We start from the raw sequence: 22,459 nt of genomic DNA, 5'->3' as shown, positions 1-22,459 counted from the left end.
GACGAAAACAAGCTTGAGCAACGGCGATGTCGAATGGTGCACACTCGGTAAGTAATCCTACAATTTTTTGTTTATAGCGTAGTTTATACGGATTATTTCCAAAAAATATACGTATTTTGGAAATGTTGAGTCGAATTATTCTAGAATCGATTAATTTTATGGAAGAAAACCTTTCAAACAGCCATAGTCCGTAAACTTCACACGTGTCAGCCTGTGATTGGCTGTGATTCCTACAAAATTGATTCATAAAGAACGGAACGTATCTGGCGTCTTATAAGGGGATCGACTGTAATTTGTTTATTTACCTTTGCTTGTAAACCTCGATTTTAAATGTATCCGCCATTTTTTCAACAAATTTCCTGTGAGTCAATGCGCGACGTTCACTGAGTCACGGGATGTTGTAAACGTGCGGCGCAAGGTTAATCGAGGCATATAATAAGGCAAGGCATATAATAATTATTTATACTATTCCGTGGTATAAATAATAAATTCATATCAGTAATAAATTCCTATTACAAATAAAAATAATTTATTGTTAATTTAAAATCTTCGCTAGGACGCCTCTAGTGCCCGTTTTTGGCATACCGTTATACTACGTTCTCACACAATCCACGACTCACTTCGATCTCGATTTGCCTACAATCTGGATTGTGACTGTCGCTAGTCGAACGTCGTGCTGTTCGCACAGGCAGTCCGCTCGAGAAGAACCTGCCTATTACACGCGATCATAAAACTGACGTAACTACGCGGTAAGTCACAAACACCAACAAACAAAATGAAAGTTTTGGTTAGAAATAAATATTTTTTCTTGCTATACATCTAATAATAGACAGATGTCATCGTCTCTCCAGATGTCTTTTTTATTTCTCTGTCGATAGCCCGACATGTGTCCCGCAGCCATCTTGTATTTTCTCGCGCGCGTGGGATTGTGGGATCTCTCTTATGACTGGATCTAGTTTCGAGAACTCTCTCCAGTCGATCGCGATAGAACCTCGTTTCAGTCGAGAACTTCTTGTCTTTTGTACACAGTTGAATGAAGTATGAGTAGATAATGACAATTTTCCTAAGAAATAATTAACCTATAATACAGTAGTTGTCCTGCCAGATTTAAAGAAACTGTGGAAAATGTTTCATATATAACTTTTTAGAAAAATTTAGTAAAAAGTAGTTACCTGTTTCTGAGTATAACGTGGTGAATCAAATTTTTCTTTATGTTCCTTCACTAACGATATTAAATTCAATATCGCCCAATGAGGCCATTGAAAGGTGCTACGGTCATAATCGTCTATTTCTATTATTAAAAAAATATATATATGTCAATGATTTGAAACTGTCATATTAAAATATTAAATAAACATTTAAATTATTCTCTTAATACATATATATCTACATATAATACCTGGATTTACTGTAACAGATACGTTTTTGGTAACCATGTTTTCTTTTTCTTTGTTCTTTTCAATTGAATCAAACTTAATTTTTTTCAAATTGACATCTGCTGGTAATCTGAGTTCTTCCTCCATACCATATTCATATATCAATTTCTGGAAGAAGGCATCTACCGCTATTGAACCTTATAAAAAAAAGTGTAAAGATCATTTCAAACCTTTCATACAATAAATAATTAAAATTTACCATTAGAAATATTTTCTGCCGTGTCTTTTTCCATTAACAGTTGTAATTTCATTTGTTCGTACGAGAAACACACTTTTGTCATGGGAGCAGCCATGTTGAATCAACGCCAAGCTCGACAACGAACTAGCTAGCACTCCGAGCTTACCAATTTCGCTAAACATGACGTCACATAACTCTAAAGTAAACGCCAATGAGCACTTGGACGAAAGTATACAGGCTGAGCATGCTGATAGCAAATTAGCTCAGAAGTAAACGCACCCTGAAACGGTCGAGAGCGTTCGCACCACGGAACATTCTCCGACCTTAGTCACAATCTAGATCGAAATGCGTACGAACGGGGTATTACGCGGACGGATACCCGTTCAATGGGTTATATATATAAATGATGAATTTTTAATATTTATTTATTTTTTGCATATACTAAAGGAAATGTAACAAGACAATTGATATCTTCCCCGAAAATAACGCTCGTAACAAAAGATTAAAATATAAATAAAAAAGGATAACAATCAATAAGCATGATAAAGAATATACATAAAAACAAATGATTATGTATTATAAAGTAACCCTTTACAAATGTGTTTCACACAGCCCATATTCTGAACAGACCGATAGAAAAATGATCTGAAAGAAATGGAAAGCCTAAAAGATGGGGTAAAACGACAAGTTTGGTTACGAATAACTTGTAGATGAACTCTTAGGCACAGCTAATCAGAACGAATGATACAGTACCATGGAAGTCTTTGTATAAAAGTAAACACTCAAAGTATTTAATACATTCGGTAAAACTGGGAATTCCCAATCTGGACCTAGCAACATTAGCATTGGGAGTAAAAGAAAGATTAGAGAATCATAAAGTTCATTTGCATAACAGCATACATGATAAAATGAATAACCCAGGATATTTTCAATTAAAAATTGAATTATGACTATTTACAAAAACATTTTTTTTTTTTTTTCTGTAAATAGTCACTTTCTTTGTAAATAGTCGAGTCCATTTTTCATCCTTTTAACACACTATAAATGGTGTGTTAAAAGGATGAAAGATGGACTCGAAAAATTAAAAAATTTTTTGTAAATAGTCATAATTCAATTTTTAATTAAAAATATCCTGGGTTGTTCATGTTATCATGTATGCTGTTATGCAAATAAACTTTATGATTACCCAAAATCGCCACCAGAGGGCCTGAACCAGTTATATATTGTGCTAAAGACCATGGTAGTTATGGACAGAAATTGTAAACATTGTATTTAATGTTAAAGGACGCCGAATCCTCAAATAAAAGGTTGGCGTTTCGATCGTTTTTAACTTTGTGTTTTTTTTCGTTATAATTTATCACGTGTTCTGTGGAAGGCCATCCAAGCCAATATACTGTTACTTCTGTGGTGTGTTAAAAGGATGAAAGATAGACTCGAAAAATTAAAAAATTTTTTGTAAAGATTAGAGAGTTTATTTAGAATAAGAAATATTTTATTTAACTCTTTTAATATTTTTCGTAATTGGGAAGAGACAGCCATAGCCCATATTGACAAACAACAATCGAATATATAAAAAAAAATATTTAAAAATTTACTTAAAACTGTAATAAAATATAAGTAAATTTATATATTGGCATATATCTTACAATGTTTACGAATTGTATTCTCTCTAGTTCTGTCAAACCTGTAACAATCGAAATCATTTTTCGTTTCTAGAAAATTAAATGAACTAGATTGAATACCATCGATCCATAATCAGTTCAGATATTTTATAAAATCATTTAGTCGATTTATCTGTACAAAAAATTAAAAAAAATAACCAAAAGTACAAATTACGTACAGTATTTCCGTATCAAACCGGAAGTAAAATAGGCCTACAGTTTCAACAACAGATCGTTCCGTTGATGATCACAAGATGTATTTACTTCAATGGTTAAGTCAGCTTCATGGATTTCCGCCCAACCTTCTATCGTCAAGACAAGTCAGCTTTATGAACAGATCTATCAAACTACTGTATCTGGTTCAATATTTTAAAGTAATGTTTGGGTAGCTTGAATATAAAAAAAAATCATTATTAAAATAAACGTGACGAAATTTATTGGCATATCTTATAAGAATTGTCATAGAAATGTCTTTCGTAAGCAGTCGTGGCCGAGTGGTTAAGGCGATGGACTTGAAATCCATTGGGTTCTTCCCGCGTAGGTTCGAATCCTGCCGACTGCGAATAATTGCAGTTTTTTTTTAACTTTCATTAAACGTAATTAGTGTATTCACTATGATTTCTAGTCATCAAATAATAAGCCAAAAACGACGTCGAAAATGAAAATTTAAGTATAATTGAGGTTTCAGTCAAAGCAATAACATACTGCTAAATCTACTGGACGGCGTCAATAAATATAATTATATTCACTGAAATACTATTTATGAACTATCCTATAAGATTTAATTAAATGATACAATGTTTAAAGAACTGTTTGCGAACAAAATTATCTTCTTCTATACATATAAATATGAATGTGTGTGTGTGTGTGTCCTTCATGCATTACCACACCGTTTATCCGATTGCCGTGAAACTTTGAGAAGTTGTTTAATATACTCCTGTGAAGGTTTCTGGCGTAGTACGATTGCCACGAAGCTTTGGGAAGTTTTTAATACACTCCAGCAAAGGTTTCTGGCATTTATCCTAAGATAGATGGCGCGCGTTTACACGATCATTCGAGCAGTGTGTGTTCGATCGATTTCAAATTGTGAAGACCATTTCCCCCTTCAAAAAATATCAAAAAATATCTCTATATATGCATTTGTGAACTGTTATTTACGATATTTGTAATAATTTTTGTTTAATCACTTTATTTCAACTTTTTTTTGCTAATTATGTACTCGCTCGAACATCGTTAAAACCTTAACTGTACCCCGAACAACAACTGAAGTTGTAGGAAGAAATTTGCGTATTTTACCGATCTAGGTATCTCCCCTTTTCCAAATTTTAATATTGACTCAAAATAATTTAAAAAGACAAATTACAATAAAACGGTTTATTATCCAACTATCAGAAATTTCACAACACGCCAAGGAAGAGAGGAAGGAGCAATTAAATAATTAAAATTATAAAGGATTAAAAAATATATTTATAAAAATGGGGAATATCGCGCTTCTGACAATCGCTGCGAGTGTGTGGGCTAAATTTGGAGAATCCGTGCTTCTCACGAGTACAACTGTATGTGGCCGGCTCACGCGTCGGAAAACCTGATTTATTCGTGTACGCACCAGACGGAAAAACAAAAAATATCGTGTATCTACAAACACTCCAATAAATAAATAGAATTGAAACGACACTTTGAAATGTTTTCCCCCATGAAAATGAATAACAATAATAATAAGTTTCAATAAAAATGATAAAATGTAAATTGAATTTTATCATAACGAGTTTGCTTGAATTTCCTTTCTTCTGAGATCGCAGCAATGCGCGACGGATAAGCTAGTATTGAATAAGATCTCTTCTCTTTGATAATCAAAAACTTCACCGATATAATAAGTCTTATAATAAACAAGGTCCGAGCAGACAATATATACACAGAAAAGTAAAACAATAAGGACAAAGAGGCAAAAAAATTAAAAATTATATCCAATTCTTCACAGTAAGGATCGTTAACTCGGCTGTTCAACCAAGAAATAGTATAAACATACATCCAGTAAAATAATCAAAATACTATTCCACTTGTCTGTAAGTGGCAAGCAGGAAATTCCTTCTGGAGTTACACAGCAACAAATGCTAGGAAAACAATTCAACCAAAACGAAAATTATTCAATAAGCGCCCCATCTGCAACGGGTGGGAAATTCGGAGTCGTGTATACAACATGAGCGTACAAATATGCTATAGAATTGAATTAAAAAGCATGGTAAATTGAAGATACTAATAATATTAATGAAGTTCAACAGAAAGATGAAAATTGTTAAACTCAATCAATAATAAAATCTTAATAACGATAATAAATGCAATATGGAGAAGTTTGGTTACTTCGAACGTTTCTTCATTATATATTACTGTATTAATTAAAGATAAATGAAGATTCAATATAAACACATTAATAATTGTTTATTATTAATGCCATTTTTCAAAATATTGACATAAATATGTTATATACAGTACATAAAGAATGTATGGGTTGAATATTTCAAAAGGAGACGTAAGAATTCAGAATTTTACAGATAATATTATGTATCAATAGTAAGTAAATCATCGCGATCATATTACAGCGGATTGGTTCAACTGTTGGATCCCGAGTTCGAGTATCGACGGTAGAACATTTAAGTAAAACAAACAAAATTTTATTTATTATAATTCATTTGTGTGTGTGTGTGTGTGTGTGTGTGTGTGTGTGTGTGTGTATGGATAGCGCATTATGCGTCATTATTTAACTATAATTAACTTTTTATCTTATCAATATATTCATTACATTTCTCGAGTTAATGGTGGCTGATTAGGTTAGTTAAATTATAAATAATAAAGGACGAAAACACATGAAAAAACAATAATTTAATAAAAATTATTTTAATATATAGATCATTCTTCTCTAATTACAGGAATAGACACTTTCGTCATTCTTTTCGAAAAGTAACAAACATCTTGCCGAAGCCGACATTTATATTCGGATTTACATCTTAACCATTTATACAAACACGAACCTTTTAGACGAAACTGATCATTGGAAGAGTCTCTAACTATTTCGTAAACGGTTGGACAATAAGCAGAAAATGTGATGTTCCTCTCGTGGATTTCGTGTGGTAGAGAATGCGTAAATCCAACAATTTCGTCGCAACTCGGTTGTTGTGAAAAGGCCGCAATCAGGTAATTCCATTGATCTTTGCTGACAAGAATTTCTGGATATTGACTATTGCAGGCCAAGTCTTTATTTAATCGAAACTGAGTGTTAGAACCCAATATATATTCTTGACGTAAACCTTCTATGCTATAGAATAAATGAATTTTAAATAATTAGATGCTTATAAATCATTTTCATTAAAATTAATTTTAAATTTATTAATGTTATTATTAACTGTATCATTACTACTACTAAAAGCATTAGCAACATTTCATATGAAATCTAAATAAGTTACTTACTTGAATAAAGGTGTGTCGTTAATATTATCTAATACGAAACCGTAAGATATAAAAAATGAACAAAATAAAACTATTATATGCATGTTGTTCTAATGTTCTTACAGCTTCAAATGTTAATATTTCAATAATTATTTCACCTTTTATAAGAGATGACAGAAAATTTTATAAGAAAATTACAAGTAAAATACTCCTATAAAAATTTATTACGTAGAATTTATCAATTTGATTTTTTGTAGTGTTTACTAATTAAACTTTACTGCTTATCTACGTACTTTCATTTTGAATCTCCCTTGAAAAATAACGTTTGTTTTTTTGATAGACAAAATACAATACGTAACAAACACAAAGTAGCAATACGTTTATATATCATATTTATATATTTTAAAAAATATATAATTAAAAATTGTCAACATATCAATACTATATTTTTATAATAACAATTCGGATGTTACTAAATGATTTCCAAATTGAAAAATATATTACTTTTTTAACCAGAGGTTATGGGGCGTGTTTTACAATACAAACTTAAAAAACATTATGTTAGTATCGTTTGCTTTATCCGCATTAATATGAGACTCAGACTCATAGACAAGGAAAAATTCAGAAAAATTTTTATTTACACCACTATACATTTCGGGTGACAACTATATTGTTCACCTCTTTTCAGGCTTTTTTTTTTTTTATCTTACAAACATTCTTAAACCGTCGACAGGTTTTGACATTTCCATTCGACTGACATTGGCTGTCACGTTTCGTATTTCGTATTATATCCACCACCTATATGAAAATATATTTTTCTAGATTCCAAAAGAACTAAGACAAAATAAAAATTTTTGAAGAAAAAAAATCCCCATCTCTACAAATCCCAAGATTAAACTACCCAACAAAACATTTTTTTGTTACACCCTCGGCATTTAAATCGGTGATTTCCGCAGAAAAAATCCACCCGATTTCAAAAATCGCATTCAAATTTTCGTAGCACGCGAGGATGAAAAGATATCGCCACACTTTTATTTAATGATATTCATACAAAATAGCATATGAAACAGCATACATATGCTGTTTCATATGCTATTTTGTTTCATATGCTAAAATGATTTTCACATGTATGAAATACAGCATACATATGCTGTATTTCATACATGTGAAAATCATTTTAATGTGGTTTTGTTTGTTTATTTACATCGTTTTAAACTTTGACAGATAGATCAGAATGGGATCAAATTTTTATGTGAATATGGACCACGTTTCGATTTCGCAGGATATCAAAAGCCTTGCACTAAAAGCGACTGTTCTGTATGTTGATTTGCAATAACTTTAAGCTGTGACATGTACTGTACAGTACAGTATATTGTTAAGCACCTTAAAACGTTAAAGGTATGCAAATGTTTTAAATGCATATATTGGTTGAATTATTTGTATACAGCAACGCATTTGGTCATTGGTAGGCCAAAAACGTACATAAACTTATTGAAGATTTATTTTAATCAAATGTCATATGTCGGAAAAAATCTTAACAAAATGTCCTAGAACCTAGCAGCAAAAATCAGTTCCGGTTTAAAAAGATTTAAACACGACATTTAATTTAGAAACTCAGGGTATTAGTTTCGAGTTTCAATTGCTTGTTTTTCTTCACTAAAATACTTTCTGTGGCATTAATTCCTAATATTGGTGGTGCTAAGCCTATAGCATCTACTTTACATTGACAAATGTGCAGATACCTAATGCAGCCTACTGGCTTCATTATCTGAAAACTGTGACTTATGTGACATTTCCTTTCTGATTTTTGAAGTGCATTGGAATTGAAAATAAACTAATTTTATTTCTTCGGAGGTAAACATCAAGTTTGGTAATGTTATTAACAGATTTACGACTCTAGCTCACCATTGATCGAATGGATAAAACCACTAAACACTGGTAATTGGTCATATGGGTTGGCCAACTACTAGTGTTCAATGATTTTATTCATTTAGTCACTGACCAACAGGATGGTCGCAGGAAAGTTTTCCGGCCTTCTTCACGTATTTTCAATAGGGGACAGTTTTCCATAGTTCGTCTCCTCGGAAGTCATCTCTCCCTTGGAAAATCTCCTACATTACGTTGCCTTATCCTATCATATTCTAATTATTTCACATACAATGTGTTATATTGATATAGAAATCATTATCGATGTTATCAAGAAAACTTCAGTTACACTCTATGCATTAATAACAGTGATGAATCATTAACTACAATTTTGCTCATTACATTCAAACCTTGCTCTCAATAGAGTCAACTAACATAATGAGGAATGAGGAAAGACAGATACTTTCGGATCGAATCTCTACAATGACGGATACTTTAGAACATGTTAGCTGAACTACTTCGCATAGTTATGCTATAGAATAAATGAATTTTAAATAATTAGAAGCTTATAAATCATTTTCATTAAAATTAATTTTAAATTTATTAATGTTATTATTAACTGTATCATTACTACTACTAAAAGCATTAGCAACATTTCATATGAAATCTAAATAAGTTACTTACTTGAATAAAGGTGTGTCGTTAATATTATCTAATACGAAACCGTAAGATATAAAAAATGAACAAAATAAAACTATTATATGCATGTTGTTCTAATGTTCTTACAGCTTCAAATGTTAATATTTCAATAATTATTTCACCTTTTATAAGAGATGACAGAAAATTTTATAAGAAAATTACAAGTAAAATACTCCTATAAAAATTTATTACGTAGAATTTATCAATTTGATTTTTTGTAGTGTTTACTAATTAAACTTTACTGCTTATCTACGTACTTTCATTTTGAATCTCCCTTGAAAAATAACGTTTGTTTTTTTGATAGACAAAATACAATACGTAACAAACACAAAGTAGCAATACGTTTATATATCATATTTATATATTTTAAAAAATATATAATTAAAAATTGTCAACATATCAATACTATATTTTTATAATAACAATTCGGATGTTACTAAATGATTTCCAAATTGAAAAATATATTACTTTTTTAACCAGAGGTTATGGGACGTGTTTTACAATACAAACTTAAAAAACATTAATATGTTAGTATCGTTTGCTTTATCCGCATTAATATGAGACTCAGACTCATAGACAAGGAAAAATTCAGAAAAATTTTTATTTACATCACTATACATTTCGGGTGACAACTATATTGTTCACCTCTTTTCAGGCTTTTTTTTTTTTATCTTACAAACATTCTTAAACCGTCGACAGGTTTTGACATTTCCATTCGACTGACATTGGCTGTCACGTTTCGTATTTCGTATTATATCCACCACCTATATGAAAATATATTTTTCTAGATTCCAAAAGAACTAAGACAAAATAAAAATTTTTGAAGAAAAAAAATCCCCATCTCTACAAATCCCAAGATTAAACTACCCAACAAAACATTTTTTTGTTACACCCTCGGCATTTAAATCGGTGATTTCCGCAGAAAAAATCCACCCGATTTCAAAAATCGCATTCAAATTTTCGTACCACGCAAGGATGAAAAGATATCGCCACACCTTTATTTTATGATATTCATACAAAATAGCATACATATGCTGTATTTCATACATGTGAAAATCATTTTAATGTGGTTTTGTTTGTTTATTTACATCGTTTTAAACTTTGACAGATAGATCAGGATGAGAATCAAATTTTTATGTGAATATGGACCACGTTTCGATTTCGCAGGATATCAAAAGCCTTGCACTAAAAGCGACCGTTCTGTATGCTGATTTGCAATAACTTTAAGCTGTGACATGTACAGTACAGTACCTTAAAACATTAAAGGTATGCAAACGTTTTAAATGCATATATTGGTTGAATTATTTATATACAGCAACTCATGTACATGTGGGCGATCTATTGAGGGGTGATGCTTCCCGGGAGGACTTTCTGTGGAAAACTGGCTCTATTAGCTTTTAATAACGTGAAGAAAGCCGGAAAACTTTACGTGGACAACCCGTTGATAAGGCGCGAACCCACGACCAACCACAGGTGTTCAGTGATTTTATCCGCTCGGCCATTGGTAGGCCAAAAACGTACATAAACTTATTGAAGATTTATTTTAATCAAACGTCATATGTCTGAAAAATCTTAACAAAATGTCCTAGAACCTAGCAGCAAAAATCAGTTCCGGTTTAAAAAGATTTAAACACGACATTTAATTTAGAAACTCAGGGTATTAGTTTCGAGTTTCAGTTGCTTGTTTTTCTTCACTAAAATACTTTCTGTGGCATTAATTCCTAATATTGGTGGTGCTAAGCCTATAGCATCTACTTTACATTGACAAATGTGCAGATACCTAATGCAGCCTACTGGCTTCATTATCTGAAAACTGTGACTTATGTGACATTTCCTTTCTGATTTTTGAAGTGCATTGGAATTGAAAATAAACTAATTTTATTTCTTCGGAGGTAAACATCAAGTTGGGTAATGTTATTAACAGATTTACGACTCTAGCTCACCATTGATCGAATGGATAAAACCACTAAACACTGGTAATTGGTCATATGGGTTGGCCAACTACTAGTGTTCAATGATTTTATTCATTTAGTCACTGACCAACAGGATGGTCGCAGGAAAGTTTTCCGGCCTTCTTCACGTATTTTCAATAGGGGACAGTTTTCCATAGTTCGTCTCCTCGGAAGTCATCTCCCCCTTGGAAAATCTCCTACGTTACGTTGCCTTATCCTATCATATTCTAATTATTTCACATACAATGTGTTATATTGATATAGAAATCATTATCGATGTTATCAAGAAAACTTCAGTTACACTCTATGCATTAATAACAGTGATGAATCATTAACTACAATTTTGCTCATTACATTCAAACCTTGCTCTCAATAGAGTCAACTAACATAATGAGGGATGAGGAAAGACAGATACTTTCGGATCGAATCTCTACAATGACTGATACTTTAGAACATGCTAGCTGAACTACGCATAGTTCTCTATCAAGTAAACATATAAAAGAGCCAGAGATAATGAGAATTTTATTATTGAGGTTAATGGATATTTAAAATTTTTAATCTTAACTATGATTTAATAATTCGATGTCATTTCAAAAGAACTGACATAATTCGAGAAAAATTGTGACAAATACAAAATTTTTGTTAAAAATTTAAAAATTATACTTGATTTTCTAAAGTGATAAATTTCCTTTAGAAAACGAAATGCGTTTTTCCTGAGTAGAATTTATCATTGATAAAATAATCAGTAAGAAAAAGTTAACTAGACTCACTTATAGGAAATATTTTATAATTTCCGTATAAAATTTTGTTATCTCTTATGATAATCGAAACACTGTTTCCTTCAATTACGGATATTCTAATTATTTCACGTATGTGTTACAATTTTCTAATATTATACTCTAAAGTTTATCTTAATTAAATGAAGTTCGAATTTAATTTAAAATTGAATATATAATATCCAAAAATTATTTTTTAAATAAAATATAATGCAATTACTTGATTAAGATATTTTAAAACAATCTTAATATAAAATTAGTTTTGGATAATCAGTGAAAAACGTTTATTTTCTGACATTGTTCTGGATCCACTCAATAATCAATATCGATCGAAGAAAAAACAAAGAAATAATTCAGATGGCAAAGTATATATTAGGGTCTATCAGTGTGTATTGAATTGAATAATATCTGTTATTTTTCGGAAAAAAGTTATTAAAATTATTATTCTTATACAAATTGCAGACGAATTATCTACCGTATCAAAGTTCTTAAACGAAAACAATCTCTTAACTAATATTTTTTCGTTTACTATCTTGTAATGTTATAGTTTAACTATATTAAATTACAGTATGTTATAATATACGAGGGTTGATCAGAAAAAAACATTATAAGAACTTAATTTTCCTCTATATTTCCCTAAACCTGTTATGAGCTTTGAGAGGATTACGTCGCAACATAAATTACCTTTTGACACATTTCTCTTAAATTAAGGCAGCAATCTAAACGTGATCACTACACTGGAATCAATGTATTGATAAATACTACTTCAAAGGTAAAAGCAGATTGATGGATTAAAGAGATAAGATAATGCAACATGAGGGCGATCTGCCATCGGAAGATGCCTCTCGAGAGGACCTTCTGTGCGCAATTGGCCTCTATTTAAGTGTTATCCCTACCTAAGAATCTTCGTATCATTTCGCCATCACACTTCTCAATATACCAAATATTATTGCGTAATAACCATTTAACCCAATAATTGAATTATTTATTATTATTATTATTATTTTCTAACTACAGAAGAGGAACAAAATTTAAAGGAAGCTTTGATGACAGATTTCAGATATATTACATACAGAGATACTCTTCAATTTGTTATCTCAAAAGATGGGAAAACTATAAATATTAATGTCTTTTGTGAGCTTTTAAATTCGATATTGAGACAACTTGAGTTGCAGAATAAAATCATCAAAGTAGATCCAGAAGATTTGAAAATAAGCAAATTACCTCAAGAATCAATTACGTCTGGTTTTCCATCAAAATTAATTAAAGAATCGAAAAATATGCAAGAGGATTCTACAAATTCCAACACGCACAAACCAGAAATTAAACAACAGAGAAATGATAAATCTCTTCTACCATCCATTCAATGCCATGGTAAGTCAGATGTTTAATATGAGAATTTATTAACGGCATTAAAGGTTAGCCAACATTACGATAAAAATTCGTTTAATTTCTACTTTTAACATCTTTAATTTAGATAATTAATTTTTAACTTCTTTAATTTAATAATAGCTTTTTAATCTTTTTTCTTCCGTATGTACTGTACGATAGAAACCGAACTCAAGCTTCCAGTGGTTCAATTAGAAGATAAAAAGGAATTTCAGCTTAGAAAAGATTCAGATAAAAATAATTTAATTCCAATTTCCTCGTTGAAATCTCTAAATGAAGGGAAAGAAAAAACTTTACCTATGAAAGATACGAACGTTAATACTCAGAATAATAAACCAGATTATTTCTTGAGTGTTGACAATAAGAATATTTCATATTCAAATAGTTATGATGAAAATAGCGTAGAAAATGCTTCAGACAGAAGAAAACAACGTGAAAAAAGTGTTCGTAGGAAAATACTTAGAAAATTAGCTTCTCCTCACAAGAAAAGAAGATTTCGTAAGGAAGAATCGATAATTGCAAATAAAAGAGACGATGAAATATCAAAGAAAATATCTCTTTTGGAGAAAAAATTTGATGAGATTAAACAAATATTAGAGGAAAGATTTTATAAATTAGAAGAAAAAGTAACCACAGAAATGAAAAGGGAGAGAAAGAAAGGAAGTTTACTTCCTTCAAAAAGTAGTCAGTCATCCGATGACTACATGTTTAGTAAGAATTAGATCATTGTCAGATGACAACATATTCAAATCTCAATTGGAGGAGAAAATTCATATAAATAGAGGATACGCACCAAACACTCTGCACAATACTGCCTAACACATCCTCTAGTATCCTCTAATCTTTGATTTTGTGCCATATAGATTGAACTTCTGCCCAAAGGACAGGAAGGTTACAAGTCAAGAATAATATTGAGGTATTATAATCAGTACTTTTGTAAACTCTCTCTCTCTCAACCTTTAGGGACCTATTTAGTTTAAGGTTTAATTATTCATGTTTTAATCATAGCTAGATGTTATTTAGTTTGTTCATTTGTATTCTTTGTTATTCATTAAAATTTTGCTAAACTGGATTCTAGTTTCCTGGACTTCTGTCACTTATTCGTGTGTCTCCCCACTCAAACGAGCCCTCCTAATTGAAATAGTAGTAAGAATCACGAGTTGGGATGCATATAATTATCCTAACTGATGTCAATCTTGACATTAATCTTGATTTCACGATCTAGATCTTTCTTACCGCTCATAGGTTAGTCATCCTTTGACGNCAGTGTTTAGGGTCCAGTCACCACCGCTATGAGCGGCAACGGAGACCACTCGGCCACTGGTGGGCAAGTAGGTCCAGTTTTCCGTAAAAGTCTTCTTGCGGGACATTTTCTCTAGGCACATTGCCCAAGTATTGAGTTGCCTTATCCATTAATCGAATCTATTTTCTTTTTTTAAGCTCACAAAAAATGTATTTATATTACTAATGTTCTACAACCTAAAAAAGAGGGTTTTCCAATATCCGAGTGGATAAACTGGTATTTAGTTGGTTTTCATAATGGATTTGTTAACAATTTAGATTGAATAAGTTGTTAATTAATGGGCACACTTCCCGGTAAAGTGACTTTAATACAGCCGAATAAGCAAGTCAATAACATAATCTGTTTCAAATGAAACGGACTATGTCATTGATTGGCTTATCCGGCTGTATTAAAGCCACTCTATCAGGAAATGCGCCAATATTATTTATTTATTAATTTAAACAATTATAATTATTAAAGAAATAAATTAATATAAAGTTTCGTTCAAATATTCCTCATAGCTAAAATTTTAAATAGTGAAATCGATATTGATATCAAATTAAGCAAACCAAAGCAAAGTGTTTTCTTAAATTATTGCTACTTAATTGTTAAATATTTTTCCAACATTATTACTTTAAAAAAGATTTTTTTTTAAATATTTAATTCATTAAAATAAAACAAATACAGTAATAATAAAAAAATATTACAGTACTGCCTAAATGTAAAAAAAAACATACAGCGCCATCTTTTATCATTAAATGTAATTATTTATTTTTAAATGGAATATTACAAAATAAAATAATTATTTAATTACGTAGTATATACGTAAATATATTATAGTTAAGGAATTGTTAAGGCTGGACTGTATTGCACAGAATGCTCCGTGAAAACTAGGAACAGACCCGGATATTGGCACGATGACATCCTTTCTGTGTTCAGAATCAAAAATAAAAATCTCTTGACAAATTCACTATTTTAATAGATTCTGTCACATCGAAGTCGATGCAGTAATTGCAGTTTACACTTGCAATGAGTTTACGACACGTATAGCTGCATTCGATGATATTTATATATCATTCTTGGCAACTGACTTACACTATACAAGAAATAAAAATTACTATAATTTATATGAATTTTTAACAAAATTACCTTTTTAACCTTGTAAATTTTCCTTAAAAATTTTATTTTAATTGATGTTAATTATTTAGAACATTCTCTTAGTTCTAGATTATCTGCATAACATAACCCAAAAGAGAAATTTTTGATAACTATGCACTTGTAACTCGTATTCCTCCGAATTATAATGAATTTCTACGTAAAAAGTGATCTTAATTTGCATGATTCTTTATCTACGTGAACGCTCCAGGAATAAATCCCCGCATAAATCATAAAAGCATTACATGATCAGATTGATCACGGGTCTATTACTCAAAGAAATTTTATCAATAAATTGGAATTTTCTTAGAATTTTAATTGCGTATCTCTTACAATGATTTATATTTTTGTTAAACTGCAATAATGGAATGTGTTTGTGACCGAAAACTTCTAAAGTTGAATAGCATTGAGATAGATGAGTTATGTATTTTATGTCGTGAATTAAAATTAAAGAAGACATCTTAAAGATTGTTAATAAAACAGAATGTTAGACAATTGTATGATTAAGAATTTGGGCAATAAAGAATCGAATATGGTAGAAGTAGAAAAAAATACAGTAACACTAATCTGATATAAAATTGCATTGATGGATTTGGATTTTTATTCGGTACCTTTTAAGTAAAATTACAAATTTTCAAAATACTTTAATTATGTCTGCGTTATGCGGTATTAAATTTCCTTTTAAATTGTCAAAAATTCAACTTTATTTGCTTAATATATAAAAAGAAATATAAAATACTATCGGTTATATTTTTATTACAAATGGACGATCGTTTGAACATGGCGGATCATTAAACATTTCAATTTCAAAAAAAAAATCCTCAGACATGTTGTCAATTTAACGCATAACTGATGCCATGGTAAGTCAGATGTTTAATATGAGAATTTATTNTCGTTCAAATTTAATTTTTAAACGTATTTTTCCATATATAATTCGAATTATGTTGCTCAATTTTTTTTTTTTTTTTTTTTAAATGGCGAGAATAAAGTTACTTATCTGAGAATTTAGTCACAGTTTACATACAAAAAATAATTCTTAAAATAAATCCGATATATAAGATTACATATTTATATTAAAATTATTTTAAATTGTAATTTTTTAACCATGTTACATCACATAAAATTTCAATCTTTTTACAGTTTTTACAATGTTATCAAAAAATAAAATAAAATATAATATAATCATGTGACTGATACTGTCATTAAGTTTAAATTGATACGAGTAATCTCGAGAAAGAATGACACGATATCGACATTATTTTCAAAAAAGTAAAGGTTCCTAAATACATTTTTTTCCTCTAAAAAGCAAGCATACTTCAGAAGAAAAGGATAGGTAGGTCTGTTTTAAAATATGTATTTTAAATATATAAGTTAATTGTAATTGTTTTGTTTGTAAAATTTAATCTAGTTTTATGCAATAGATTTTATAGATATGATTAAGTTTATACAGTATATGTATAGATGTATACAATAACTTTGAAGTCTTGGGTAGAACAAAGTCAAGTTTCAAGGAGAAACATTTGACTTTCCTTTTGAATCTTCGGTTCTTCAGACGGTACCTGAGTTTATTGATACATTTTTATTTTTAAAAATTAATTAAAAAATAATAAAATTCTTTGAATTTAGAATTTATTTACAAATACATTTTTGTGTAGGTTTATTATAGTTTTAATTTTGTATATCAGCTCCTCATTTTTAAGTATAATAATAATCAATTTTACTGTAAATTATAAAGAATTTCTAGCAATGTTTTTATTAATAATCTTAATTAATTTTCTTTTTAAAATTATTACAATATTTATTAATAATATTCCAAAATTTTCTTAATGAAAAATTCATTTATAAATGTAGACAATGTAGTTACATGCCATAAAAAGTATTTACACTGAATTTTTAAAAATTTTTTATCAAACTTATGCTAATGTTATCTAGTTTTAAGAATCTATTGATAAATTATACGTGAAAATACTTCTTATCAAGAGAACTTTTGAACTAAATATGAGATTCCTTAAGCAAATGTAAATTTAACGTATTTATAAAATTCATTTTAAATTAAAATAGTAATTTATTAATAATCTTATAAGAATAGTAAAATCTTTTAGGAAATTTTAATAAACGATTTATTAACTTAAAAATTATTTAATCCTAAAAAGAACTTTAACTATTAAAAACTAAAGGTGTTTTTAGCATAATTGGCAAGTTAAGATTTAAATAAAAATAAATTGTTAACATTTATTTTGTTTAAAATAATAAAAAGTCATAAGACTAAATTTTTTATGCTTAATTAATACTTTAATATTAAGAAATAATACAATGAAAATTGACAATATTTTTTATATTATTAAAGGTATTAACAAAACTTTTTTCTCACAGATAAAAATGGTCGATAATGGTTTATATTTATATAATAACAGTTGCTCTAGCAGTGATTTTCTTTGCTTTCTGCTGTTTTCGTTGTTGTTTCTCCCGTCGAGACACTGGAATTTCTGGAAGTGAAAGTTCGCTATCATCTGAAAGTTCACTCGATTCTATGGAATCCGAACAAAGCAGTCAGTCTTTTAATATAATAGTAAATGTTCCTCATTCTTTAGCTTTACCAGAATATACTCGAGTTGCTGAAGAACAACAACAACATTCTTCCCCCCGTTGCCTTACAACAGAGGAAGAGACATTGCATTTTGTTCCTAAGGAAGAACATTTGCATCCGCCACAACATTCTCAGCGTACAAAACCAATTTTACCTACAATTTTTCATTCAGACAGAGCCTTAAATTCTCCTCCTTTTGCTCCTTCTCCGTACGAATCATCTTATAATTTTATATTAAACTGGATTCATCAGACTTTTCCATACGTGTCATCTAGACATGTATTGAATAGAACTCATCAAACGTTGTAAAACTGTATTTAATACTTTAATCAGCCAAACTTTTGTAATACGTTTAACTAAATATTGAATAATAATCTTTTTATTCTTATTTACAATTATTTTATTTAACATTATGTAAATAAAAATATTATATTCATATATTAGCATTATATATAGGTTATATATATATATTTATAAGAATATTTATAAAAAATTCTCTAATTTAATAAAAATCTTTTTTAACTTTTCCTTTACTTAGGATAAATTATTTCTTACTTTGCTATCGATATTCATCTAAGTTACTATGGAAGAATATCTCTTCGCAGGAATTGCTGCTCTATTATAAATTCATTAGCCAATTTAATATAATTTAGGAAAGATATGCTCCAAAAGAGTGTTTTTATCATAGATAAAATGCGAATGAGTTATATATAATTTAATTTACGTCAATGCTTTTCACCAATTATTGAATAAGACGATGTAAATGTAAGAATAAAAATGGCATTCAATATTGATTTGGCAATGAGTTAGATCAAATAAGAGCAAATTTGATATAAAAATAATTAATTTATCCGTTTCATTTAATCAAAAATTATTACTTTTAAATATAGGCTATATCAAATTAAAGAAAATCCATTTTATTTATGATGAAACGAGGTAAAGTTTTTGTTTATGAAATATAAAATAAAAAAAAAATATTCAAATAAAATGTTAAATGGGGAGTGCATTGTTTAACACTTAATTGTTGCCTTTTAATGTTTGAATAGTCTTCCATAAAACGGATTTTTATAGAGGACTATTCAAACATTAAAGGAACTATTTATGGACTATTTAAGTTTATAAATTTAAAAAATATCATAAAATTTGTCTATGAAAAATCTAAACTCAGTTCTCACTTTCCAATGTTGCTTCCTGTTTTTTTGGTATTCTCAATACTTCTGATTGATATTTAAATATTTAAAATATAATTTTTGCAATTTGAAGTTTTAAATATCAGCTTTATATCTAAAAATCCAAATTACAAAGCTTCCGAAAAGCTTCAAATTTAATAATTAAAATTAAAATTTATAATGTGTTATAAAAGGAATATTCGGTATGAAAATCTACCTTCAATTAATAAAATACATTCTAAAATAATGTTTTATGTTTTTATTACAATAGCTTATAATTAATATTAAAAAGTTTTATCGGTATGTGCATTTTAAAACACACAGTAACATATTGGATCAATCATAATCTGTGTGCAAATATGTATAAATTACATTTTAATGATAGATAACTACAAAATGCTACCAATATACACTTATTAAAATGAATTTCTAAATTTTATTTTAAGAAAATAATAGGTTATACCATTACTTGATGAGTTATCACCATAACCCTCAAAGTAATGGAATGATTCTGGAGATCGAAATAATGATTTGAATGGAATATGATTTAAAAAAATCTATATTTTATAGGGCCTACAGAACAGTTGAAAAAAACTTGATAATCTTATAATAGTAAATATAAATTGCTAAATTTATATAGTATATTTATTATTATAATTTACAAAAAAAAACATTTGTTAATGAATTAAAAAGGTTACGCGGATAAAAAGGATTTAAAATTACATTAATACTTGTATTATTGATATATTTTTTAACTTGAAAACTCTCTTGTTGTCTTTTTAAAATGAGTTTTTTAAATTGTTTTTTTCGTTTATTCAATCTAAAAACAATAATGAAGTAAAGTAATCTACCAACAGAAATTTGAGAATGTTTATATTGACTTTTACCGACTTTTTTTTTACAGATTCTGCCTTCATCTTCGTTCCATTAAATCGTTAACTTTTATATAAAAAATAACATCAAATGCGAGTAGTTTCGTAAAATAAATACAAAAGTTATTCTTCAATATCATGATAACGTTTTAAATATTAAAACAGGCGACTATAATTAATAAATTATTAAAAAATTATAGCCTATACATAAGTCCAATTTAGGATTTTTTTTAATTTTATTTTTGCGAAGGTCGAGCAGAATAAAAACTAAAATTTAAGTTTCGAAAGATACAGAGAAATTTTTATTTTATAATATAATAAATGGTACAAGGATAATACTCAAACAAATCCAGTACACAGGGCAATCGAGAGTTTATAAGAGTACCGGGTTAGAGGGGTTCCATTTAACTTTGAATGAATGAAATGTGTAAAATTTTTAAAAATTTTCTTTTAGTAAAAGTTACATTAATTATATAGGGGTAAGGTTTTTTCGAGCCTTTTTAGGGAAGGAGCTAGGAAAAAATTCCTAGCTCCTTCCCCACTCGAGAGAACTTGATGGAGAATCAACTACTTTCAACATTTCCTATAAATATTAGATTTTATTTAACGTCATTACGTGTTAACATTATTTTATGTTGCGAATGTTTCAAAAAATGCAATTATCTAAATCAGTAAGTGAATAGACGCACTGACGTAACCAAGATGAATTAAGGGACTTAATACACCCCCCCAAAAAAAACAAGTTTAATAAAAAAAATTATAATTGAATTTCCTTTTTGTCAATTTTAATTTAAATAAATATCGATATGAATTTATTGTAGTTTGGATGCTGTAAGAACATACAAAAATAATATAAGAACTTATGTGAGTACCATAATTTTAGTTTATTTCTTAGCCAAATTTAATTTGGTGCTTGCCTCTGAATAAAAAAAAGTAATGAAATTCTCCTCATTTTTTGAATAAAATCTCTATAGTTAGTTTAGAAAAATTCGCGATTTTTTAAATTTAAATATATAATTTCAAATCTATAAGGTAATATTGAAATGAATAAATATACGCTATTATCTGAGAGGTAATGTAATTTTATTGCTTATTTAAATTTAAGCAAAAACGAGTTATTTTATCAGGGATTCGGTATTTTCTGATGGACCGAAAGCTAAATGAGTTAACGGTGATTCACACGAGCTCGCGTAGACAGGAAGAATGCACTTAAATTTACACTATAGTGTTTCATTCCAGGAATGAACAGGCAATTCACGCTAAATCTATTTCCTATAATATTCCATCTTTCGTGTTCACATCAATGAATCTCTTATGACACGTCATACAACATTTCGTGTTCTCGAATGGGATTTCCATTGTGAATAAACTAACTTTAAATAAATAAATAAAAAATACAATTAAATTTTCACTGTAGTATAGAAATTATAGAAAATTTCTGATAATTTTATTAGTTTGTTAATCCCTTACAATAAATTATTATCTCTAAAAACGACTATTTTTAAATAAAGAAAAACTGGAATTGGAACACCTTTAAATACTACAGATAATTCTTATCAGTGGCTATTAATATAATTGTTAATTATGTTTAAAAAAAGGAAAAAAAAAGTACTTTTCCTGTTCTGCCTATTGCTATGAGTTAGCCACTGATGTGAATGGAGCCAAAGAGACACCACCTCTCGAAAATTTTACCTGGGTCACAAATAAAATAAAAACGAATTAAATCAACTAATTGCCATTATTTAAATGCTTCGTTACACAACTTACTGTTAATACAGAAATACAGTTATGTAAATGTTTATAGAATCAAGTGCTCAATATCAATCCATGAATGAATTTTCTGGCTATTTTCTAGCATTCTGTGAACATGCGAACATCTCTGGCTGTACTAAACGAGTCATTGGACGATGAAGCAGTTTCGTCACGTACTTTCATAAGTACTTATTAACAATTATGAAAGTACGTGACAGAAATATGGCTCGAATAATAACACATA

The 22,459-nt window shown here is 29.0% G+C and overlaps 2 protein-coding genes and 1 non-coding gene across 5 annotated transcripts; all 3 read left to right on the top strand.

Annotated features, from left to right (window-relative positions):
* The first annotated feature begins 3,755 nt into the window (after positions 1-3,755).
* Trnas-uga lies at positions 3,756-3,837 on the top strand. Its single transcript has one exon. It is a non-coding gene; the product is annotated as a tRNA-Ser (tRNA).
* Positions 3,838-12,973: 9,136 nt separating this feature from the next.
* On the top strand, positions 12,974-14,639 carry LOC111614187. Its single transcript, XM_023355571.1, has 2 exons — positions 12,974-13,383; positions 13,561-14,639. Exons 1-2 carry the CDS (start codon positions 13,056-13,058, stop codon positions 14,118-14,120), a joined length of 888 nt encoding a protein of 295 aa, XP_023211339.1. The 5' UTR covers positions 12,974-13,055; the 3' UTR covers positions 14,121-14,639.
* Positions 14,640-17,047: 2,408 nt separating this feature from the next.
* Positions 17,048-18,810, top strand: LOC111614194. 3 transcript variants are annotated; one of them, XM_023355578.1, is made up of 2 exons: positions 17,048-17,168; positions 18,209-18,810. In XM_023355578.1, exon 2 carries the CDS (start codon positions 18,225-18,227, stop codon positions 18,729-18,731), a length of 507 nt encoding a protein of 168 aa, XP_023211346.1. In that variant the 5' UTR covers positions 17,048-17,168; positions 18,209-18,224; the 3' UTR covers positions 18,732-18,810. The 3 variants fall into 3 exon arrangements, with proteins under 3 accessions (XP_023211346.1, XP_023211354.1, XP_023211350.1); XM_023355586.1 differs by having other exon boundaries at positions 17,048-17,172; XM_023355582.1 differs by lacking the exon at positions 17,048-17,168 and adding an exon at positions 17,320-17,390.
* Positions 18,811-22,459: the final 3,649 nt, after the last annotated feature.

This window comes from Centruroides sculpturatus, unplaced genomic scaffold, assembly GCF_000671375.1.
Source record: "Centruroides sculpturatus isolate CEXI.00-Female unplaced genomic scaffold, Cexi_2.0 scaffold139, whole genome shotgun sequence".
NCBI classification, from domain to species: Eukaryota; Metazoa; Arthropoda; class Arachnida; order Scorpiones; family Buthidae; genus Centruroides; species Centruroides sculpturatus.
The sequence above is the reverse complement of the archived record's forward strand: the minus strand, read 5'-3'. Positions and strand labels throughout refer to the sequence as shown.